The following is a 24,298-nucleotide window of genomic DNA, read 5'->3' as shown; positions in this document are numbered from 1 at the left end:
TCACTTCTTCTCAATGTCATTTGCACAAAGAAACATAACCCACTCAAATCTGACCATCCATTGGCGTACAAACCGGATTTCTCTCATCTTTGACGATGCTGAAACAGTTTTACACATGGTCATCTGGCCCAATTTACTTTACTTGGTGGAGTCTCAAAAACAAGCAAGTGTACAGTAAACATGTTGTCCCCACAAATTATGTCGTGCCCCTCCCGTTGTGAATCGGTGGAGAAAATAAAACGTTTCTTTGAAGGGAGTCCGTGGATTTGAGGTAGGCTTGAAAGTTACCGGACCTTGTAGTGCTTATTTGATTCATTGAAAATGGTGCAGTCTGGGATGCACTCTCCTCTTTGCATCCTATTATTACGTTTTTAATAACAACCAATCACAAGATGAATCGGTGTCACCTTGAAACTCTTAACAATCTCTACGGCAAGGTGCACCATTCACCCAAGTTTTTATCAAAATTGTCCCAGTGGTGTTAGTGACATACAAAGGAAGAGACCCATACATAGTCCCCTCCCCGATTTCATCGCAAGGGACATTCATAATAATGGTATAATATTCAGTAAGGTGATATTTGCAATTTGGCAGTACTTGATAAAGGATCGGACCCCATTTACATCTTGCCTGAACATGTATCCTGTATCCAGATGTCCTGAATGTGCCTGCCCACAGTATCCAGATGCCATCTGATTGTCACATCAAAAGACAGGTGTAAATGGGCAAAAGACACAATGTGATCGGATCAAAACCACCTGGGAGGTGTCTTTAGTCCATTTGCCCATTGGACAGGGCCCAAATGTATGTGTATGAATGTCTATGAGGCACATCACTACAAGCGTACGTAAATAGACATTTAAATGTCAAATTCTGATCATAAAGCAGACACAGAAGACAGATATAGGACCCATTTTAATTCTAGGTGTGTCCAGATCTGATCAGACATGTTCAGATCACAGGACGCATTTTCATTTTTCCTCAAAAGATTAGATTAGATTTATTGTCATTGTGCAGAGCACAAGTACAGAGACAACGAAATGCAGTCGACGAAAAGTTCCATGCTCTCAAAAATGTTAGCACTTTTAAGAACTATTATTATATAACAAAAAAGTATCAATGTAATATCAAATGTAAATGGGGGCAAAGAGTGATTCAAGATGCAGTTAAACCTCCATTCGGTGCTCCAAGCTGGTCTCAGTTGAAGATCGTTTCCCCTATTGCCTCTAGACCAGTGTTCAATGAATGGAGGAGGCTGGGTTGGAGATTTCCATCCTCTTTCAGTCAGAAATGGTTTCTCCTCCATCTGCCCTTTAAGACACTAAGATCTACCAAGTCCGCACAGGTGTAAGCAATATGGTGGATACACCATCAAATACAGTGCCCTGCGTAAGTAATTGTTCAAACTTTTGTATCGTAGAGCCAAAAGAGGAAAGAATGCTTCGCTGTCCCATTACTGACACAGGGCACGGTATATTAGAGGGCTAGGTTGAACAAGTAATGATTGAAGTACACATGGACAGAGGGAAAAGAGCCATTTATCAGATTCGAGTCCACCCCATTCATTCATTCAGCTTGAGGAAACCTTCTGTGTGTGAATCCAACGAATCTTTAACTTCTCTGCTTTTGCTTTCTTTTCTGCGCCTGTAAGACCAGATTACATTACATGTTAAGCAATGCTTAACAAACGATTATCTTAACTGAATGACAATTGAGAAAAATACGATAAATGTTGTAGAGAAAAGCTAAGCTCAGCTAAAGGATATCAGACTCACCCCATTTCTTATTCACAAACTGGACAGCTGCACCTTTCTTGTGGCCGTTCTTGTTTTCAAGAGAGAGAAACTCATTGCCTGCAATGAGAAGATGAAAATGCTTAATTCATAACTGTCCAAAACAGATCATTCTGATGCTTACTTTTTGTTCATGTTCTACATAGCACACTCACACAATCAGATGTTAACTTGATTCTATTGTAAATTCTAAACGTGCTTAACTACTATTTTTGCATTGTAGATAAACTAGGTTGCTCTATGTATTTGTTGTGACACAAAGCTCAGTCAGTGGTGAAATTAAAAGACCCCGCCCCCCTCATTTTTCTGGCAATTTACGGCACACACAGATCACACATGCGCTGCTCCTGCCTCCAGACAAGTCAGCTGTCACTCTAAAGTTGGTTGTGCTTCTGACTAGGTAGACTCACAAACTAGTGTCTGTTCTGATTCAGTTTAGCAGCTTCTATTAGGCTACAAATAAATCAAAAGCTAAGTGAAAGTGTTAAAGTTGCAGTGTTTTTCTTTAAATGTTTATGCAAATACTCAAATAATAATGCGAGTCCTCGAACAGTAAAAACATTTCAAATGCCCAACACACACACACACACTCTATATTCTAGTCTCATCCAACACAATGACAAGAGTACAAATCTGAGTAAGGGTTGTTGTTGTTGTAGTTGAATCTCAGGAGCAGGATTGAGCAACAGCAGGCAAACTTCATCTCAAAATTCCCCACCGCAAGGGTAACACTGGCAGTTGTGAGATGCAACAATGTGAAGAACCTGATGTGTGTGTTAGACAAGATGATCCTTTTATTGCCACACAACCGAGGATGGCGGAATTAGTTTCCAGAATGGTCGGTGACACATGTAGAGAGGACACGTTTTTGCATCTTGATGATGTAAGAGGTGTGGGTGTGTGTGTGTGTGTGTGTGTTCAAGGTCCTTCATTATTACTTGTCGTTCTCCGACTCCCTGGGCCGTACAGTCTGGAAGCTATGAAATCTTTGGCGGCCAGTTGCTGGGAGTTGGCTGACGGTTGGTCCTTCACCCTCATCACACTGTAGCTCCCCTTCAAACTGAAAAAGAGGCGTCGTGAGTTACATCAAGCATTTTCTACTAGGTTCGCATTTAAATGTGGACAGTCCTTCCATAGGACTCATCTCAACCATAACCTCTATTTGAGTCCTATTGTGGTCCTCTGTGGCTTAGTCGGTAGAGCATGGTGCTAACAACGCTTAGGTTGTGGGTTTGATCTTCCCAGAAAAGAGCCTTCTACATGTGGACACTCTGCTGACAAATCACGAGTTTGGGTAGGCAGGGTTCTGAATGAAAAGAAGGAATCGGCTCAGAGGAATAACGATAGCCGGATTTCCTGCGTGTGCATGACCCTCCTGTTTCGTGGTCCTCTGTGGCTCAGTCGGTAGAGCATGGCGCTAACAACGCTTAGGTTGGGGGTTCGACTCATTATATGATATATATTATATATACTGAAAAATGTATGCACTCACTGCAATGCAAGTCGCTTTGGATAAGCTAAATGCATATATTATATTATTCCGTCTATAGGACACCGAAGCCAATAATTAGAGAAGATGAGGGGGGAAGATATGCAACTTGTGGGAGGCAACACTCCTGACTAGGCCACTCCTGACTAGGCCACTCCTGACTAGGCCATGCTCACCATCTCTGGTCTATTCCCAATTCAGATCATGTGCCATAGTCTTTCCACATGTACACTACTTCTTGCCCGGATGCACATGTCTTATAGCCTTGAATGGAGCAGACCAGCCTCATGGAGGTCCTGTCACCTCAACTGGTCCAACAGGAATGCTTTGCATCATTGCAATTTTCATGACCTGGACCCTTCTAGGATACATCCGGCCCAAGATAGTCTTGGGCACATCTCACTTCAATCTACCAAAAAAGTAGAGGCTATCCGATAGAAATGGCCTCTAATCTTATAAATCGAGATTATGAATCTTTACCTCCGAATAGTTCCCTTTTTCTTCTTTTCTTCCTTTGTCTCCTGTTCCACGTCAGATCCATCCCCTGAACAGCCAACATCTTCATTCTTTTCTTTTCCATCTAGGATAGAAGAAACAAACATACATTTAAAAGGGGGCCATTGACGGGGGAGAAATATAGTTAGTATGGAAACATTATAACCTTTGTTGAGGGGTAAATCAGAAAGCAAATAGGTAGTAGTGAAAGACCTATTGGGGAAAAACAGTAATCAGTAATAGTAAACATGCAATGGATCTACCTTCATCTCTCGATAGTTTCTTCTTCCTTGAGATGAGAGGATACAAAAAAATGTTACTTCAATGCACCTCCTACCAATAAGTGTCTAAAGACTGGTTCATACTGAGATATACAGTTGACTGACTTGGGCTGGGCAGTGTCAATCTCCTCTAGAATATCCGCAGGGAGGAGTCTTCTTTTCTATGAGGAATATTGGAGAAAAAACGTTAGCTATCAAAAGTGTATCATTTCCACATGAACTCAACACAGTTCTCCCGTGATGCAGGAGGAAATTAACTCAGACACTCAACACCGTGGCCATGTCTCAATCAGGAAGGATGCTGTCTTTTAAGGCAGCGTTTGAAGGCCGGAAGTTACAATCTGCATTTTTAGGCATGTCCCATTCAGAAGGTACCTTGTGGCGGTGGTGTATAACTGGTCCCGGCTAATGCAAACGCACATTTTCCCCCCTCGATTTACAACTTGAGGGGGAAAACGTGAGCTTGCATTTTATTTGCTGTATTCTACAAAGTTCTATCTAGCGTTGCAGTGAGGGAGGGGAGGGTGTAAATAGGTGAGTGGCTCTATTTTTCTTTCTAGCTCTGCTCTCCATGAGTGAGAGAGGTGTGCACATTGACAGACAGTCCTCCACTGAGTCAGAGAGGCTCGGCATGGACACATTTTCCAAATTTGCTGGTATTCTCCTTTAAGACTTCTCGTGGTGATACCTTCTGCTCTTGAAACAGCTGCTGCCTCTTTCTTCTCTTCTCCTTCAGCAACTCCTTTTCTCTGTGAACAATAGCAATGGTATTAAAAAGCCGTTTCAGTAGCTAGGGAACATTTTCTGTTTAACAATTCAAAAACAAAACTACCACAACGAATCTTGAACCCATCTAATAACAAATTGTCATATCGAATCTTGAAAACACAACATCCATAAACAAATGATCTAGTGGAAGATTGAAAACACAAAGTAACCAGAAGCAAGCTACAACTAATCAATTACGGCTGTATGCGATGTACGTGACCAATAAAATTAGATTTGATTTAATCCTCTAACATACCATATACAACTGTAATCCGCCATGTAAAACTAATACCTACACGACGATATATCCCCGCACACTTCTTGCAGCTCACTTCTCAAACAACCCGTCCACCTCCAATTCGTTTTGCAGGTGTGCAGCGCATCATCAATCCTACTTTACTGATCTCACATCGCCAGGTAGGTATTCCGTCTGAAATGGCGCACTTAAACTGTAGAGGTTGCGATGGGAAAATTGGAAGTAGTATGGAAGTAGAGGACTTTGGGTTCACAGTGAGGTCTCGCAATCGGATAACGTAAAGTGAATCCCCGCGGCAGACCCCCGGCCACATACGTACAGGTGTGAGATCTGCTTGTATCGATATGACCATTTGTTATTCGATGGGTTCAACATTCAAGATTCGTTGTGGTCGTTTGAATTGTGGCACACATAATGTTCTACAGCTTGCAGACAGTGGTATCAGAAACCAGGTAGTAGCAGCAAGCCAGACACACACACCAACAGAAGTTTCTATCGTCTCTACTGTAGTAGGTTAGAATTGCATAGCTACCTTTTGGCCGTCTCCAACGCCTCTCTCATGCTCCGCAGAGCGGCAGTTTTTGACTCTTCAAATGTCAACTCCTCTGGGGCATCGTCGTCGCTGGAGTCCAGCGCTGAAGGACAATTGTCCATCATTTTTTCACACTTTAATTTTTTTAAGGGCGATGAAGATTTCCCATGCTGCTTTTTCGCCATCTTGGATGGTGATGTTATGGGTTATTATTTCCTGTTTGTTACCGGTGACGATGGTCCTCTGCTGGGATGCAACATTTACAAAGCCTGCCCCCTGGTGGCCAGGAGGAGATGAATCTGAATCAGAATCAGAATCAGAATTCTTTTATTTGGCCAAGTATATTTGCACATACAGGAAATTGATTTGGTGAGGATGGTGCATGGACATAAAAAACAAATAGCAAATACTGACAAGAAATGTACAAAATAGCAATAACAAATTTACAAAAAAAGAGCAGCAGAACAATACATCTTGTAGGCTGTGTGACACTAAATGGCAATGAGCACACGAAATGAAACTACCATGAACAGGTTGAGCTGCAGATGTTCTCAGTATGAATGAGGTGTAGTAGTACCTTGAAATGTGTCCCTTACTACATACACTTTACTAAACTGTAGTACGGTCATACTGCCTACTGTATTTTACTTTTTTTTACTGGAAGTGAATGGGATAGTGTTGCATTTGGTCAACCAAAAAAGATGGATTTTTCATTAATAATGTTGGGCTTAGCTAAATGACCTCCATTATAACGATGCCGAGGTTTTTAAGAAGGTACTGTATGAGTAAGCAAAGCATGTCCTGTCGCTAGCTTTGAGAAAAACAACTTTATGTCGTAGTTGTGCCTGTGTGCGCATGCGCACGTACTATGAATATTCATAGTTACCGTCATGAATATTCATATTCACCTTGGCGCTCACTGACACACGGTCCACCGTAGCTACAAAGGTCTCATAGACTTTCAATGGGAGTACAGTAGGGCCGTGGGCAGCAAAATGCAAGTGGATTTTGCTTTGCTTACTCATACAGTACCTTCTTAATAAAAAAAACTTGGTATCGTTATAATGGAGGTCATTTACCTAAGCCCAACATTATTAATGGGAAATACATCTTTTTGTTGACCAAATGCAACACTATCCCATTCACTTCCAGTAAAAAATAAAAAATAAATAAAAACACAGCTTTGTCAGGACGGAATAAGGGGCATAGTTGGGTCTCTTGTTTCGCATATCTCTCTCTGCTTTTGTTTACCGAACAGAAAGACGAGAAACTGCCGGTCGCATAGCCATTGGCTTGACATCAATCATCTCCCACAACACTTCTCACGAGTGCTTGCGTACCGCATGTTTGATTCGGAGCTGCGTTTGGCAGTCGTGTGATTCACTGAAATCAAATAATGAGTAATAGTTTACTCAGTAAATTCACTCACATTAAGGCCAGGATTAAGTCGTTAGGCTTATCTGGCTTGGATTGAATTGAGAAGCGATGAGAGAATGTGCTCGCAATTTCATTGGATGTTGCATTCCAAGAACCCTCCCCCACATGCCTGTTGATTGGTTGTTTGTTGCGCTTCTTTTCCAACTGGGTAGGACTATTTTGCAGATAGTTGTTGCCAATGCTAGCTTGCAACATTGTAGAAAATGGAAGGAAACAACTCAAACACTGAATTCAGTTTTTTTAAGCTCCGTCCAAGCAAGGTATTTGATGTACCACATATGACGTGTCGAGAGGCATCTCTCATCGTTCCCACCCTTTTGTAGCTACTTTCTGCAAAGGATTTCCCCAGACTTTCTGAACTAGCCTGGACCCAAACATTTAAATCAAGTCAAAATCAAAACAAATTTTATTTACAGCCGTAAGCGATACAGTGAAATGCTTTTTGAATCTAGCTCCTCGTACAACAACAATCAATAAATCAACAATACAGCATAATACGTAATAGTAAAGCAATAAAGCAATAAAAGCAATAAAGTAATAATAAAGCAATTTAATCTGCTACTATACTACTAAAATCCGCCAGATAGATCTGATCCTGGATCGCAAAAAAGATCATTCTGATCTAGATTTAAAGTTTTAAAAAAAAGAAGAAAAAAGAAATGCTAGGCCTTGGGAGAGGTTAGTGCCCTAATATAAATAATCAGTAGAGAAGTAATTTGCGTGGGACTGTCTGTTATGCGACTGCGCCGTCAGCTCTTGGAAAAAACAAAAGGGCCCTTTATTTGGCTGTGTAACGGTGTCATCAAACCGCCATTGCGCAGCACACGGAGTCAATGGTTCTGGATTAATAGAATTTATCCAGGATGACTCGCTTTTTACCTCTCCTGTTTACAGTGTTGTGCCTTGCTGCGGTGGTACCCGCTTTGGGCTATGTCGCACCCCCGGTCCAGCCCTGTCTGGCGCCTCTACAATGGGAAGGCAGATCTGTGGAGTACGACCACAGCACTGGGCGTAATTCACGGTCCACGGTGTCGTATGATGCACAAAACCAGAGAATTAGGGTTCTGCAAATGAATAAAAGACACGCACCATGTCAGAAGTAAGTGTCTGCATAGACCTATACATTTTAGTGGAATATGAGTTTTGAAATCATGTTGTCAAAATGTCCTACCGGGAAACATGGGAGCAGCATGGGAAATGTCCTAAATGATCTACTGCTCGGGTTTGAAGAGCTATAAACAAGTATTACGTTTCGAGCTTGATATAGACCTGTCCGTCTAGCCTATAAATTGTGTTTTTAGATTCAACCATTTTTCAAAAAATAACTAGGCCTTTCAAAGCCATTGAATTCAAATTATTTGATTAAGTAATTAGGCTAGCTAAGGCCTATTACCCAATATAGCTCCATTATTGTTGCCCATAAAAATAATTTTAAAACGTCGTATTAATTTCAAAAATATTATATTATTGTTATATTATATAATATATTACAAATATTATTATATTTGTACTTGTGGGAGAAACTGATCGTGCTACTAGATCACCTCTTATCCCGAATCATCAGCAAAACAAACAAACAAGAGCCCGCAGAGTGACTAGACCAGTGCCTTATGCCTATTGGTGTTGGCCACACAGACTTTGTTGCTCAGTGGACTAGAGAATAAACCCTGCTCGAGTGACCTCACCTGAAAATTACAGCACTATGGGTAACATTTATTTTCAGTTATTGCTTGTTATTGTTACCTTTACTGATCAGTCAGGAAGGTGCAATTACTTGAGATTGTGATGAGCCACAGCTTACATATCATCAACACATGTTATGGGCATTTTATCCTATCATAACAATGACAACAGTATTACAAATCTTCTCTTTGTTTTGCATTCTATTTCCAGGTTCTTTGAGTACATCTACCTGTATAAGAGTGGCATGTTGTTCCAAATTGAGCAGAAGACAAAGCAGTGCTCTAAGATGACTTTGACCCAGGCCTGGGATCCCTATGACATCCCTATGAATTCCACATATGAGGACCAATACTTTATTGGGGGTCCCGGAGACATGATCGAGGTGCAGGAGTGGTCTGACAGGAAACCAGCCCGCAAAAGTAAGTCTGGTTGAAAGCAATGAAAGATGGTGGTGTCTACTTTTATTTAATGTTCGTACCTAAAGCATTTCAAGAGCACTAAAATGCCTGACAAGCATTATTTTTCACAAGATCACGGTCACCACTATGCCCACAACAGATTTAGGAGGCTACAGCCCAGGGGTCATTTTAATGATTTGGCAACACATTTTTGCAACAAATAGCTTCTTGGTCAGATAGAGTTCACCTGCCCTCTTCATTTAGTACTCATACGCTCATCATTGTTATATATTTCTTATGTCAGATATACACACTTTTTTTGTTGTTGATTCATGGAAGCCAAATACAAATATCCTTTTACCCTAAATGGGCAATGTTTTGAAGTGATGCTCTCCAACCTCTACCTCTCCCCTGCACCAGATGAGGCCTGGGTGGGTGTGTACACAGTGAAGGACTGCTACCCCGTCCAGGAGACCTACACCAGGAACAGCAGCGTGACCACCTCCACCCGCTTCTTTGACCTGCAGCTGGGCATCAGCGACCCGGAGGTGTTCACGCCACCCAGCACCTGCCAGTCGGCCCTTCCGATGAGGATGGACTCGGACTGCTGAGGCCTTCCCTATTGGCCCTCAACCCATGCCCTCCCACCCCCAAACACAACACCTGGGGTGAATCTCAATAGTCTAAAATGGCCTCTCTCTTCTCCCGTTGTCTTTCGACAGGTGACGTCATTCATACACCTCTGAGGCTCAACCAACCTGCCTTGGAGGATGTGGAACCAATCTTTATAACGAAAGATTAGAAAGCACCCGCCATAAATGTAGATCCTAATTTGTTACAGTACTGCACCCTCCTATTACACTCAGTGAGACTGCTGGTTATTTTACAAAACCATGAAAAGTCAAAACTGTTAGTTACTGTTGTTTGAAGTCAGTTTTAGAGGTATTATATGCCCTTAAGTTTGCACAGCTGCGGGTAAAGCATTTCATGTGAAGTGTGATGTACTGGCTTAGCTGGCTGGCTCATTAAGGAATATATGCTAGTTTTCGTGTACATTTCCAAACTAAATAATTGCTGCAACCCTGCAAAAAATTTAGTTTCAAGGTCATGTAAGATTCATGCCCCTTTAGATTATTGTGATGCATCCCTGCTCTCTCAACACAAAGCAACATGGTGATGGTAAATACAAGTCAGGGAGATGGACCTGGACCTTAGAACAGCATTCAAACCTAGTTTACATTCCCATCGATAAAGCATCTTGACTATTATCATATAACATACCTATAAATGGCCAGGTGATTTTGCCGGAAAAAAGCCAAACTAGGAATCCTTCAACAGCTTTATCAGAGATAGTCCATGTAGAAACTATTGGTTTAAAAAAACAAAACATTACAAACACCTAGAGAAGCTGGTAAAATGGGGGCAGAGTGAAAATTATGGATTAGGGGTGGAAGTGTTGTATTCAAAACTTGAAATGTAAAAAAACTATTTGTGTGAGACTAGAAAGCAGATTAGGCTAATGATCAATTGTTTACAGAATTTGCTTTTTAAGTTAATATGAAGGTTTTTTTGGAACCTAGCAAGCACTATCATGATCACATTTTGCACTTATTTTGTCTGTGCGTGGCTACTGAAACTAAATGTTTATGTTCATTTGGAAGCTAATTGAAGGGTTGTATGTCTTGTATGTCAGCTCTGCTTTCATGTCAACTTGTTTTCCTGACATGACTAAATAAAGCTTACAAGAGTACAAGTGTTGATGGTCATTTTTCACACACCTGGTGTGTTTCCCCCGTTTTTGTGAATGGGAACTGAACAGGGAGTTGTATCCTCCTCTGGCACAGTCAGAGTAATCTTCTTCATATTTCAGTAGAATGCACTGAGAGCAATTTGTTGATTTGTGTCAGCTCAGCAAGGCTATCCTTGTATATATAAAAGGTAAGCCTGTATTTGACATGATAGTAGATAAAATATGTTGATATGATGTCTTCTAGCTAGCTAACCTAATATGTCATAATCTTTACACTTTTATGAAAAGATTTGCCAGCTCCAATGCTCTATTTTATTGTAGTTGCATACGTTTAATTGCTAACACAGATTCACTTATCGGCGGCCATGTTTGGTAAGCAGTACTTTAGTAGGACTTAGGTTAGCCAAGTTTAAGTCACTTTTATGCAACAGGTGAAATTAGACGTCTACCCTAAGTTTGACTTCGTACTCAGTTAGAATTAAGTCAAAGTAGAGATTTATGTTTATGCAATTTGCCCCAATTCTCAAAAAGGTAATTGAGGCTGTTAAGTCATAACACAAATGTCAGTGTATGCGCCATCGACTTAGCAATTCAGCATGTTACTTCCTCAAGATTCAAGATTCTTTATTTGTCACGTGCATACAGTGTATACAGTGCATACAAGTATACAGTGAAATGCAAAAAGTGACAGTGCCACAGAGTAGTGCAACAATAAGTTATAAATAAATAGAATATAAGCAGCAGTATAAACAGCGGTGTAAGCAATGTACACAATGGAATGGCTATATACAATGACAGGTTGACAGTACAGTTAATTACAGTGAAAGGTGAGTCTGCAATGGGTAATGTGTGTACGTATGTGTTATGATGTCAGTGAGTGTGTGAGTGTCTTGAGGGGGGCACTGGTGGGGTCGTCGTTGATGATCCTGATGGCATGGGGGAAGAAACTCAGTCTAAGCCTCTCTGTTCTTGCTGCATGACAGCGAAGGCGTTTGCCTGACCGCAGCAGCTGGAACAGTCCGTTTTTCGGGTGGTGAGGGTCCTTCATTATCCTGCAGGCTCTGGTCCTACACCTCCTGGTGTACAGGACATGGAGGGGGGGGGGGGGGGGGGGTTGGAGCTCCTATGGTCCTAAGCTCCTAAGGCGTACCACCCTTTGCAGACCTCGCCTGTCCTGGGCCGTGCTGTTACCGTACCAGACAGTGATGTTACCAGCCAGGATGCTCCCCACAGCTCCAGAGTAGAAGGACTGAAGGATCATCTGGGAGACTTTACATTTTCTCAGCTGCCTGAGATGGAACAGGCATTGCCTTGCCTTTCCCACCAGTGTGCTGATGTGGGTAGTCCAGGTCAGGTCTTCTGTGATGTGGACTCCCAGGTATTTAAAACTCAATAATTCCCCTTTCCCCTAACTGTGAGTGTGGTTGTAAAAACAATGGAGAACTCTATCTCTCCAATAGATTTCAGTTAAGAGTTGCTTATTCCAGGAAACAAAATAAAAGCTTACATTTTTGTTTACTCACAGTGTTATTACCATTGTAATTCAGCAAAAAAACCTTGATTATCTCATTGATAATGTAGTTACCTTTTCAGTGATCAATGATTCTATGAAATTCTCTCAGCAAGAAAAGTATGTTTACCTTTTAAAAGGCAGAGAAATAGATTGATACAGCCTTTAATACCCATCAGCATTTTTTTTTATTTTTTTTTAAACATTTTTCCACATTATGTGGTTGGTGGATACACTTGTGATTTGGTGTCGTGTGGTGTACTATGGTTTCATAGAGAATAGGACAATTCAGAATATGACAATTATTTGTATTGTATCTCTATGCTTTTGTATTGCAACTTCATATCCCATAAGCCCACACAAGAACTATCATTGTCACCTCCTTTTCTGTCCGATGGAAACAAGTATTTCGGCCGTGTACGACAGAGTGGCCGGTTCAAGCCTTCCGCATAGGGTGTGAGAAGAATAATACGACAGTAGATAAAGGTAAGAAGTATCTAACTGTTACTGTTACTGCTAGTTACATTTTAATGCACTATCTGATCTAATCAGTTGCAAACCCAGCTATTAGGTGCAGAATACTCGCCGCTCTTGCTTACTGTAACGTTAACTACTAGCCGTCCAGGTAATTTGCACACTTTTTACAGCATAATTTTTAAAGGCATTATACTACATAGGCCTACGGTGCCCAAAAGGTTTTGTCATTATGAACTGTTATTTATGTTTGCGCTACTCCTCCTGTGGGCGAGCTTCCAAATAGCCTGGCCACAGTGTTGTTGTTTTCGCATTGTGGTTGTGCTAAAATCGCCGCTATAGGATATAATGGTACCGCTGTAATATGAGTTAAACTGTTTATTATGATATAACGGCTACTAATAAACCACCAATTTCACGTATGTTCATGTAGCCTAAGTGCTTGCCATTTAAACCAATGCTTGTTGGTTTAAACCAATGCTTGTTGGTTTTTTTGGAATTGTTGCCAATTCCAAAAAAATACCTCATGAGTATAGATTACATATAAAACCATGCCTATGAATTACTTAATTTGTGGCTAGATCGTACTGACAGACGTCAATGGTAGAAATGAACACCGTCCCAACCATCTATATCTGTGGTCCCAACACGCTCCATGTATGTTTTTTGTGTGACCTCAAGGACTGGGGAATCTATTATTGCACCAGACCAAGGGCCAGTTCCATAAACTTAGTTAAAGAGCAATTTGTACTGGTTTTTTTCTTCAGTAAAAATACAATGGTGCTGAGGGTGACGACGAAAAGAAGAAAATGTCAATATATCTATTTTCTTTTCACTAGGATAGAAATAGTGAGACAATTTTACTGAGTAAGCCACACACCCCTCAAAATGCAGTTTTCCATTGTTGCATAGTGTCATAGAAATATTGTGGAATCAGGACCAGTCAAATCAGAAGTATTCAGGAAAACTGTTTTTTATTTGTGGACAAATAAGGTAGGGCAAAGGACAGAACCGTCACCACTTGCTCTCGGAGCAAAGGCCATAAATGTTGCCACCTGCTGTCCCCAACATTTCAAATTCACCAGCATTTATAGGGAGGAACAAACAAACTCAAACGTTTCATCACATTCTTTCCCAGAAGTGCATTTTACTGTTGCTAGTTATTGTACTTCTAGCTGATACAGAAGTGACACACAAGCGGATGCAGAAAGGTACATTTCTCAGAAACTATATATTTCATAAGAATCTGTACAGAGGTGATAAAATGCCTGTCGAAAGTGATTTATACATACTGTAGAAAGGTTATATGTTATACGTGGTGGTTGCTTGAACTCTAGTTTTCCTGCGTGGGTGAGATGAAGTGCAGGTTTAAGAGACAGGACTTCACTGCATCCTGTGCAGCCCAGACTGTCTTGTGTGATGCACGCTTCACTGACAGTGACTATTTACTAAATATTTTTGTAAAACTAAATAAACATGCATCATGAACTAAGCTTTCCAGTTGATTAGCGATAGTCAGAGCAGCTGTGGTATAGCTTGCTGACTTGCATCTGCTGAAACCTAGCTGATTGTCTTATTTTAGCTGTATGACTAGTCATTTCAGTTAGCCAGCTGCATAAACATTAAGACTGACTTACTTATCGAAAGGTTTTACTTACGATGGCTGTTGTATAGTTGATTCACTTACTTAGACAAATGGACTTATTGTAAGTCGCTATTCTATTCTACATATCTCGCTAAATGTTCGCGAGATATGTGTTCGCGAGATATGTGTCGCCACCTGTGTGTCAGAGGGGGGGGAAAGAGATAAAATGTTGAGTGTCATCAGCATAGCAGTAGTAAGAGAAACCATGTGAGGAAATTACAGAGCAAAAAGAACAATAAGGGTCCTAGGACAGAGGGAGAGAGGGGAAACAGATGATAAAAACAGCCAAATCTACTAATGATAGTAATGATAGCAAGATGAGCTACTAATGTCTTCAACCTTCTTTACAGAGTAGGTGACTAAGTAATCTGCCGAGAGGAAGGAGGGAGGGGGAGGGGGAGGGGAAGGTGGGTTGACGAGTGAGAAGAATGTGGCAAACAGTTTCCTTGGGTCAGAGGCAGATTTTAGAAGAAGAACTGCTTTGGCAGCAGACACAAAGGAAGAGAACTTCAGGAGGAGAGTGATGAGAGGCAGAGGCTAGGTCGTCAGGATGGTCAGTTTTCCTCCATTTCCTCTCAGCTTCCCGAAGGCCTGTTCTACTAGCTCGCAGGGACTCAGACAGCCATGGTGCAGGAGGAGAGGATCTTGCTGGCCTAGAGGGCAGAGAGACAGAGAGAGAGACAGAGAGAGTCAAAAGATAAGAAGAGAGTGGATATGAAGATGAAGGTGGCAGCATCAGTAGACAGAAGGGGGAAGGATTCAGTCGAGGGCAGGAACGATACAACAGAGGAAGAGAGAGAGGTGGCAGGTTGCAGTGTGTAGTAACAGAATGGGTGGAGTTTGAATGGGAGGGGATGGATTTGTTGGGAAAGGAGAAGGATACAAAGTGATGTTCAGAAACCGGAAGAGGGGTAAAGGTTGAGAGAGTTGAGAGAGTAAAGTTGGAGGTGGAGCAGGATCTGGTGAAGACAAAGCTAAGCTGATTGCCTGCCGTATGAGTCGGAGGAGAGTGAGAGAGGGTAAGGTCAAACAAGGAGAGAAGGTTAAGAAAGCCAGAATAGGGAAACTTCTCTGCTTTGATGTTGAAGTCACCCAGGAGAATGAGTGGTGTGCCGTCCTCAGGAAAGAAGCTGAGAAGGACATTCATAAATGGGACGCTCGTTTAGTTTAGAAAGCAATAGCTAGCTAACCAATATGTCATAATCTTTACACTTTTATGAAAAAATTTGCCAGCTCCCGTGCTCTATTTTATTGTAGTTGCATAAGTTTAATTGTTAACACAGATTCACTTATCGGCGGCCATGTTTGGTAACTAGTACTTTCGTAGGACTTAGGTTAGCCAAGTTTAAGTCACTTTTATGCAACAGGTTAGACGTGAAATTAGACGTCTACCATAAGTTTGACTTAGTACTCAGTTAGAATTAAGTCAAAGTAGAGATTTATGTTTATGCAATTTGCCCCAATTCTCAAAAAGGTAATTGAGGCTGTTAAGTCATAACACAAATGTCAGTGTATGCGCCATCGATTTAGCAATTCAGCATGTTACTTCCTCAATAATTCCCCTTTCCCCTAACTGTGAGTGTGGCTGTAAAAACAATGGGGAACTCTAAATATCCAATAGATTTCAGTTAAGAGTTGCTTATTCCAGGAAAGCTTACATTTTTGTTTATTCACAGTGTTATTACCATTGTAATTCAGCAAAAAAAGTATGCTATTGTTGACATCCAAGATGTAAGCCTTGATTATCTCATTGATAATGTAGTTACCTTTTCAGTGATCAACAATGGAATATGTTGCGGGACTTAGTGGCGTAGCACACTAATGCGCTTACCACGTAATCGCAAGGTTCTGACTCTCGACCTATCTTGCATGTCATCCCTCCTCTCTCTCCCCCATCCTTCCTGTCAATCTCTACTGTCTCTATCCCAATAAAGCAGAAATTCCCTAAAACATATTTAATTATTTTTTTAAATGAAAGATGTTTCCGAAATTACACAATGACAAATCTGGCTAAATATTAACCATGGTCACAAACATGGTCATAAAATGGTCGTCCTTGATCCAGATTATGATTTTGATATTCAGAAGAGTAGCAGAGCTCACAGGAAGTGGTGTTAAGGCTGTGAAAGAGTTATGGTTGAGGGGGAGGTGATCAGAGTTGTCTTGAAGGGGAACCTTTTTTTTTTTTTTTTTTTTTTTTTTTTTTTTACAGTAACAACGTCCAACAATGTTCTCTATACACAATGACAATAGCCTACTTGTTAGCTTAGCTTTCACAACTGCTTTTGGGTGTTTTACTAAAGAAATTATGCCCGAGGGGCTGCACTTTATCATCAACATTGTCACAGGTAAGGGGAGTTGTTAGCAAACCCCCTACCAAGTGACAATATTGACAATCAAGGAATTCTTGCTTTTTATACTCTTCATTACGGTTACACAGCAAATCTGAAAATTGTGTCAAGAAAACAATGCTTTGTTTTCTGCCTTTGGATTCTGCCCCTGCATTGAGAAATATAGTTCCCAAAACTACAAACGTTGTCAAATGAACGTGATACACAAATCTACTGTGGCATAGGAATATCATTCCAGGTGATTTAAATGTGACATTATCGTTATTAAATCACTGATTCTAACGGCTCTCGGCCAATCACAATGCTTTTTTTCAGCCTGTTGTATAATGTAGGCTATACGTCTATTCCTTTTCATGGGATTTTCCAGTCAGCATGTCAGATTTAATGCAGTAGTTGGAATGTAGCTGGAATCATAATCAAATGTGAATGTTCTGCAAAGATCTCAACTTCCAAACAACTGTGCATTAGCAAATCCTTATTATGGAAAGATAAGGACATTTGTGCAGCGCAGAGTCGACCCGTGTGAATAAGATGAACATCAGTCCAGCCGGGGGTGAAGTACAATGGTCCTTATGTAGAACTCAAGGGCTAACTAAGATGACACTGACCATACAGTAGCCTAAGTGTCCTATGACTATACTTATGAGGATAAGATGACATTGACCATACAGTAGCCTAAGTGTCCTATGACTATACTGATGAGGATAAGATGACACTGACCATACAGTAGCCTAAGTGTCCTATGACTAGTGATGAGGAAAGGTTTCAGTCAGGACAATTCCAATTTAGAAGAACAGAAAAGGTGAGTGACAAAGAAAACCTGATCTGTTGGCCAATCCTGTCAGGAAATGTAAGCTAAATGTACATTTCTGAATGCCTCATCTCTTTTCCTGCAGAGGCAGGGATACAGCCAGCAGCCATCTGTAGTGGGCGTCGCCGGATGCAATAAGTGGGCGTGGCTTTTAGTGACAGTGAGCGTGTGGCCTGTGCCAAGCACTGGGTGTGGCCGCCCTCGTGAGCACGTGGGCGTCACCGAGATCCCTGAGCACAAACCGTCATTGGCTCTGACTGGAAGTGGGAAGAGGGACAGACCAACCGACTGAACAACGTAGTGGGAGGGCCAGCCCTTTGTTGAGGGCGTGGCCAATTATGGATAGCCAATGCAGCAGCAGCGTGGACTCACGGGCCACTCTTAGGGGCGTGGGCTCCATCAATACCTCCGCCCGGATTGAGTCGTACGAGGCAGTGGAGAAGAAGTGCATTTCGGACGTCAGGAGGACCTTCTGCCTCTTTGTCACTTTTGACCTCCTCTTTATCACCTTGCTCTGGATCATAGAGCTCAATGTAAGGTTTATATCCCATTGACATGATTTATATTGACATGAATATGAGCTACTACAGGAAGCTCTCCCACAAAAAGAATCCACTTTGTCTTTTTGGTGACTGAAAGGATATTGTCATTGTTAACATGCCGTTCCTGTTTTGATGGGATTACGGTTGAGCTAATCTAGGGCTTTTATCTTTTTCTGTTGGCGTATAAATTAATTTAGGTTATGTAACTACAACTTTGAGAGAGGGCCCCGCACCTATGAAGTTGTGAAACACACACACACCCATGCAATCACACACATAAACAGACATTTCCTCACAGACAAACACAATTGATCAAATCAATGAACTGGTATGTCCAAAGGTCCTATCAACTGTACACTAAACTGAGAATTCTCAGAGAGGGAAAACAAAATGTTTGTCTTTTATTTACTCTATCCTATCGTAACCATCTGACCTGGTGAGCTACATTGCCAGTGCCATCACAATCAACATCTGAAAATGGCTAAAATGTTACTTGTGTAATGTGTGTAGTATGGTGATTAATGTAAGCCTGTGCTGCAAATATGGAACTCTGTCAACACAGATCCTAAGAAACAACCCACTGCATTCTACAGGGACAACATTGAGCCATACAAACATTGTTTGTATTGTATACTTTTGAGAGGTTTTATGATTTTTATGGTAAACATCAAGTCAGATTTGCATGTTTTTATCTGTAACGTCTATTGATTGGTTGTTTGTTTTTTTGTTTGTTTTTGTCTTCATAGGTGAATGGAGGAATAGAGACACAGCTTGATAAGGAGGTCTTACACTATGACTACCACGCCTCCTTCTTTGACATATTTGTAAGTCTATTTAGTCTATTTCTATTTTGTCTATTAAGTCTATTTTGTATTTGAATGCTTTCAATACAGTCCCTTCACTCAGGGTGCGTTATCATTCAGATTAGTTAGTCGAGACGAATTATCATCGATTCCTTGATTGAATCCTGTAAGAAGGATTCAGTCAAGGAGTTTCCCAGATAAAGGGAGTTAGACACTTTGTGTGTCGTCTCACTAAGTCCACTGAATTGGGAGAATCTATCGCTAAATGAGGCTGAGTTGCAGTTCAACCAGTGAATTTTACCAGTGCTATGGATTCAGTCTACGAACAGAGAGGAGTTGAGGAGGTGGGTTAACCTGATTTTTCATTATTTTTTTAAACGTCACACTGTTCACCTGCGAAATGATGTCATTGGAAACGTCTTCAGCCCGCCCTGTTTCCATTTTGTGCAATGTGTGCACGCCATGTTGTAAAGAAGAGGGTGTGGACGGAAGGGGGGGGGTTATCGCGAGCCACTCAGGTGGAGTTACAGTGAAAGGTTTAAGGGGGAGACTTCCTGACAACTTCCTGTCCACACGCATTACTTCCTTCGCCCCCCAGATACTCCATTCAGAGATGAGATTCTGGATTTTCAGATGACTTTGTGTGCCATGCTGTTGAGTTCTCATGCTGCACCCAGCTGACTCCTGTCATTGCTTTATTACTACTTTATTGCTTTATTATTACTTTATTATATTGTATTGTTGATTTATTGAGGAGCTAGATTCAAAAAGCATTTCACTATATCACTTACAATGTACGTGACCAATACAATTTGATTTGCTGCAAACAAAACCTGCTGGTTTCTAAAACAAGTGTGAACTCTCCCTATCCAAGACACAATATTGTCTAAATTAAACAGTTAAGTGCAGTGAAGAAACCCACTGTCTACAATCCCAACTTGAATCCCAGCTTTAATCTCTTTCTTTCTGTCTTTTCTCTCTCTCTAGCTCCTGGCTGTGTTCCGATTTGCAGCCCTGATCCTGGCCTATGCTGTGTGTAAACTGCGTCACTGGTGGGCCATAGCAGTAGGTCTACCTTCCTCTGTCTCTGATAACAGTAAAACACTGGGATTTCGTCATTTATCACACTAGAGAGCGCTGTTGTCATACAAATGTTGTAGGTAATATTAAAGACTTAAAGACAGATCTTGCCTGTCTGTCGCGCACGTTTATATTCAATTGAATATTTTCAATATTTAATTGAAAATGCATTTCAGATTGTAATTGTTTTGTTTTTGTTTAGATCATTTATTTAGTTGGTAAGGGTCCCAGTCACATCTAGATAATGTTTTTAATGTTGGCTACAAAGAGTAAGTGTTTTCTAATCCATGTTTCTCCATGTCAGATTACCACAGCAGCCACCAGTGCTTTCCTGATTGCAAAAGTCATTTTATCAAAGGTATGCAAGCATGACAATTCATTCCACACTTGATACAATGATAATGCAAAATAAATCTTGCTTGAATTGATTGAATGTTTATGGAATATGTTTGAATTTGGGATACATTGATATGAACAATCTGGGACAATCCCAGTATCCAATATTTCCTCATCCATAGACAGATACCGATAGGGCTATTTTAGCAATAAACACCTTCTTTGCAGATATTCCGGTAATTTTGTTAACATTCCATACAATTCTGCTCAGCAAATAATGTTTGTGTGTGTGTGCTCCAGCTCCTGTCCCAGGGGGCCTTTGGGTACCTGCTGCCCATCATCTCCTTTGTCTTGGCCTGGATAGAGACGTGGCTCTTGGACTTCAAGGTCCTGCCTCAAGAGGCCGACGATGAAAACAGTGAGTCAGAGAAATCCCTTCACCAACACACAATGGCTTTCAACATCATAGAAATTAATCCATATTTCTTAAATGTCCTGATTCAAAACAAGCATGGAACTTGTGGTGTTATTTTAATAACCCTTGAATGACGTACACCTGCAAATTGAGCATTAACATCGCACCTCTGACTGTGAAAAGGTCAAATTGAGTGGATAAAACTTTCATGGGTTTTCTGAATTAACTGTTGGCTTCAATAGAAAATGAGTGGAGGAATTGAAGGAGCATATATAGGCTGGATATAAGATTCCTACTATGGGTGATTCCTGAATATGTCATCTTTGCATTTATCATGACAGGATTTATCTCCATAATGGATGCCCCAGAGAGGGCCCCCCTCATGTACGCAGGACCACTTTCAGACGGGCAGTTCTACTCACCGCCCGAGTCAGTGGCAGGTAAGGACCTCAAACAGATGCGACTTTGTGTAATGTTCTCCTAGTTAAAACCGATCAGCCTATTTTCCATAGTGAAAGTAATTTAGTTTAGTTGTAGTTTAGTTTATTCACACACATAAATAAATTACAATACAGTGAAAGAATAAAATGAATAAGGAATGCATGTGATTTAGCAGCTCACCCTGCTGTTATCTACCCAGTGTATTAAGAAAGGTATTATCAACAACGTTTGCAGTGATAGGAAAATAATCAACTTTGTGGGGGTGTGAAATGGCCGGTGCAGCTAAAAGTCAGTTAGACCACAGAGAGACTCAGTTAAGATGTGTCACTGTGTTTCCGGCACAGTGACTCACACCACGATGTTTAAAAATATAACAGATAATGTCATACACATTGAAATGGCAAGATGAAGGGAGGTGAAGGTATGTCATGGCTCCTGGAGTCACACAAGGGACTTGAAGAGTCATTGTGCACCACTAGCATCATGTAATGACAAAAACCTCTATGTAATGGTAAATTAATGTTGTTTAGCACAAGCTTTCTTAGCATTTGTACTATATTGTATGTGTATTTGTATTTTCTTGTATAATCCTAATTGACTTCTTGATGTTGCTACTTTTGCAGACTCTGATGAGGATCTAGATGATAAACATGACCCGGAGAAAGGTCTGATTTAACAGGTAGCGTCTTAACCAAACAATGTTTCCCCTGTAGTGAAATTGATTTTTTTTAAATTATTTTTGGGATTAATCAAAGGCTTTTCTGAGGAAAAATCCAATGGTCAAAGTTGGTCTTGGTTAAATTGACATGTTGTTAGATTTTCTTTCCCCGAGGTTATAAAGTTATAGAATCAATGATTATTGCTGACAACGTCCTTTATTTTTATTTTAAGAAAAGCACCCAAGCAACCTAGGAGGTGGAGCTCTTTCTGAAGCCAACTTTGAACGACAGCACCCAAAGTTACCCTAAGGCCTACAGTGGCTGTGACTATGCCACCATCTCACCGTGGAAGAAAACTTTGCCTTACAACCACCATGTATTACATATTCCTCCACTGAAATCCATGTTCCTCAGCTTGCTCACTCTCTTTGCCTCTTCATATGCCTCCGCCTCATCCTCAATCAAGCTTCAAGTCATGTCAAGCAGAGAGATGGTTTTAAAGGAGAAAAATGTTCGTTCGTTTTTTTTTGACTGCATGCATAATTTGTTTAAATTACATCGTTTTTAATCCAACGTTGTTTTGTGATTTAAACTCAATCTAGATGTTTACATTCTTATGTTTGTCACTCACGTTCATACAGTTGTGACTGAAGCACTGGGGTTAGAGCTCCATAAAATGGGTAAAAAGGAAATTCAGTAAAAAATAATGTAGATCATGGATCTGAGCCAGTGTATGGAAACATTGTAAGATAAAGTTCCAAGTGGGGGCAGAGCTATTGCACCCTTGAGAGAGGCACTTGAATTGCTTGATTGTATCAATATAAAATATACTGTATTAAATGTAAAACTGCTTTGGATAGCATTTAAAGAAAGCATGTAGAATTGATTACATTGCCAACACATCTGTGCCTGCAAATGAAACACTCAAACCCAAGGGTATAGTGCTTTTTCATAGCTACTCAGTCTGTGTCATGGAAATAAAAACAATTGTATAAGCTGTCCTGAGCTTTTCAGTATGGACCTGACCGACAGTAAGTGCTGTTGGCATTGTGAGTGCAGTCCCACATATGTGAATACTGAATACACTTTTTAATTTCCACACTTGTCCCATTTCAGACAATGTATGTGAACTTAGGGTGGTTTGCCAATTTCCAGGATATTTTCGCATGTCGTTCTTTTTAAAAGAACTGAATTCAGTCCTCTTTAAGTGAACCAGGAGGTGAAAAAAGTACAAGAACTGAGTTCTTTTTGTGTTTACACTGCCCTTATGTTTGAATGTGGGTATACATTTCTTCCATTTTAGCAGTGATGAGGTCTCCAGTTCACTTTGCTTGCACAGCACCATCTTTCATTGGAACTCAGGCCAATTTAGTGCTTTGCACCTTGGCTGCACAGCAGACCTAAAGTGAACCTAACTCAAACCACCTCCCAGTTCGGACCGCGGGGTCTGAGTTCATTTGGGGATTTCACATATGCATAAACATCATAGCAAACTGTTCTCAGTTGGCCTCAGTTGGGTTAGCTTCAGAGGGGTCTGATCATTCATTTGAAGGATTCACATACTGTACACATACACATTTTGGTAAACCACTCTGAGCTCACAACATTGACTCAGAGGGACCAAGTGTGAAAATACATTTAAACACTCAACTGGCATGGAGAGGACTGATTTCGGTTCAGCTTGAGTTTCCCTACAGTTTTCACAGAGGCCAAAATGTGTTAAGAAAAACTAAACTAATAGGTGTCATGTTTTTCTTGGATGACCACAGCCCCAGTTACCAGTTACAGTATGTCTATACATATAACCCAAGAGTATGTAGATTTCCCAATAAAATGTATCTGTAATAGCCTTACACATTAGCACCTTTGAAAATGTACACGATATTGGCATGAAATGCTCTTAACTTGCATTTACAATTGGTAGTATGCTGATGCATGAACCTGTAATCAATAATTAGAATTTTGTATTGATTACCTGCTACTCAAATAATGTTGTCCATGTTTCCTAATGGTAAGGCTTGAGGCATCGACTTCACCTTTGAGATTGCAAGCCTGCATATGTACATTTATGTTTTTCAACCGTTGAACAATAATTTCATTACTTGTTGTGTTAATAAATCAACGCTTGTCTGCATCGAACATGCTTTTGTGAGTTTGTGCTTCATTTGTCTCTGCATTTTGTTTTCAGGGGAAAAAGATGTTGTTTTTCTGGTATAATTGTTTCTAAAATGACTTGGTTGGAAAAAGTTGATTTTATTTTTATTTTTTTACTTCATTAGAGGTTTATTAGACTTATTGATTATTAAGTTTATAAATGAAACATTTAAACATGCCTTCTGGGGGGAGTAA

General features: G+C 40.6%; 3 protein-coding genes across 4 annotated transcripts; 2 read left to right on the top strand and 1 right to left on the bottom strand.

The window, feature by feature from the left end:
* Window positions 1-1,520: 1,520 nt before the first annotated feature.
* Window positions 1,521-5,807, bottom strand: nol7 (nucleolar protein 7). Its single transcript, XM_083666463.1, has 8 exons — window positions 5,615-5,807; window positions 4,747-4,807; window positions 4,164-4,219; window positions 4,041-4,066; window positions 3,763-3,862; window positions 2,732-2,853; window positions 1,776-1,853; window positions 1,521-1,644 (listed from the first exon to the last, which is right to left on the bottom strand). Exons 1-8 carry the CDS (start codon window positions 5,797-5,799, stop codon window positions 1,571-1,573), a joined length of 702 nt encoding a protein of 233 aa, XP_083522589.1. The 5' UTR covers window positions 5,800-5,807; the 3' UTR covers window positions 1,521-1,570.
* A 2,075-nt stretch (window positions 5,808-7,882) lies between these two features.
* Window positions 7,883-10,786, top strand: epdr1 (ependymin related 1). The gene is made up of 3 exons (XM_083697325.1): window positions 7,883-8,150; window positions 8,945-9,153; window positions 9,553-10,786. Exons 1-3 carry the CDS (start codon window positions 7,915-7,917, stop codon window positions 9,741-9,743), a joined length of 636 nt encoding a protein of 211 aa, XP_083553451.1. The 5' UTR covers window positions 7,883-7,914; the 3' UTR covers window positions 9,744-10,786.
* A 2,022-nt stretch (window positions 10,787-12,808) lies between these two features.
* Window positions 12,809-24,082, top strand: stard3nl (STARD3 N-terminal like). Of its 2 annotated transcripts, none has more exons than XM_083683151.1 (9): window positions 12,809-12,878; window positions 17,759-18,206; window positions 18,962-19,039; window positions 20,006-20,083; window positions 20,403-20,456; window positions 20,735-20,852; window positions 21,191-21,289; window positions 21,914-21,969; window positions 22,187-24,082. In XM_083683151.1, exons 2-8 carry the CDS (start codon window positions 18,012-18,014, stop codon window positions 21,964-21,966), a joined length of 675 nt encoding a protein of 224 aa, XP_083539277.1. In that variant the 5' UTR covers window positions 12,809-12,878; window positions 17,759-18,011; the 3' UTR covers window positions 21,967-21,969; window positions 22,187-24,082. The 2 variants fall into 2 exon arrangements, with proteins under 2 accessions (XP_083539277.1, XP_083539276.1); XM_083683150.1 differs by having other exon boundaries at window positions 22,182-24,082.
* The last annotated feature ends 216 nt before the right edge of the window (window positions 24,083-24,298 follow it).

The sequence above is a fragment of the Argentina silus genome (genome assembly GCF_951799395.1).
Source record: "Argentina silus genome assembly, chromosome: 1".
Lineage (NCBI taxonomy): Eukaryota > Metazoa > Chordata > Actinopteri > Argentiniformes > Argentinidae > Argentina > Argentina silus.
The sequence above is the reverse complement of the archived record's forward strand: the minus strand, read 5'-3'. Positions and strand labels throughout refer to the sequence as shown.

What these genes read in the sequence shown, in the direction of transcription:
- stard3nl (XM_083683151.1), top strand. Translation starts at nt 18,012, where the DNA reads ATGGATAGCCAATGCAGCAGCAGCGTGGACTCACGGGCCACTCTTAGG. An exon ending in GTCACTGGTGGGCCATAGCA is followed by an intron (nt 20,084 to 20,402) that starts GTAGGTCTACCT and finishes TCTCCATGTCAG; the next exon opens with ATTACCACAGCAGCCACCAG. An exon ending in CAAAAGTCATTTTATCAAAG is followed by an intron (nt 20,457 to 20,734) that starts GTATGCAAGCAT and finishes TGTGTGCTCCAG; the next exon opens with CTCCTGTCCCAGGGGGCCTT.
- epdr1 (XM_083697325.1), top strand. Translation starts at nt 7,915, where the DNA reads ATGACTCGCTTTTTACCTCTCCTGTTTACAGTGTTGTGCCTTGCTGCG. An exon ending in AGACACGCACCATGTCAGAA is followed by an intron (nt 8,151 to 8,944) that starts GTAAGTGTCTGC and finishes TTCTATTTCCAG; the next exon opens with GTTCTTTGAGTACATCTACC. An exon ending in CAGGAAACCAGCCCGCAAAA is followed by an intron (nt 9,154 to 9,552) that starts GTAAGTCTGGTT and finishes CCCCTGCACCAG; the next exon opens with ATGAGGCCTGGGTGGGTGTG.
- nol7 (XM_083666463.1), bottom strand. Translation starts at nt 5,799, where the DNA reads ATGGCGAAAAAGCAGCATGGGAAATCTTCATCGCCCTTAAAAAAATTA. An exon ending in GCGTTGGAGACGGCCAAAAG is followed by an intron (nt 4,808 to 5,614) that starts GTAGCTATGCAA and finishes TATTGTTCACAG; the next exon opens with AGAAAAGGAGTTGCTGAAGG. An exon ending in AGCTGTTTCAAGAGCAGAAG is followed by an intron (nt 4,220 to 4,746) that starts GTATCACCACGA and finishes TATTCCTCATAG; the next exon opens with AAAAGAAGACTCCTCCCTGC.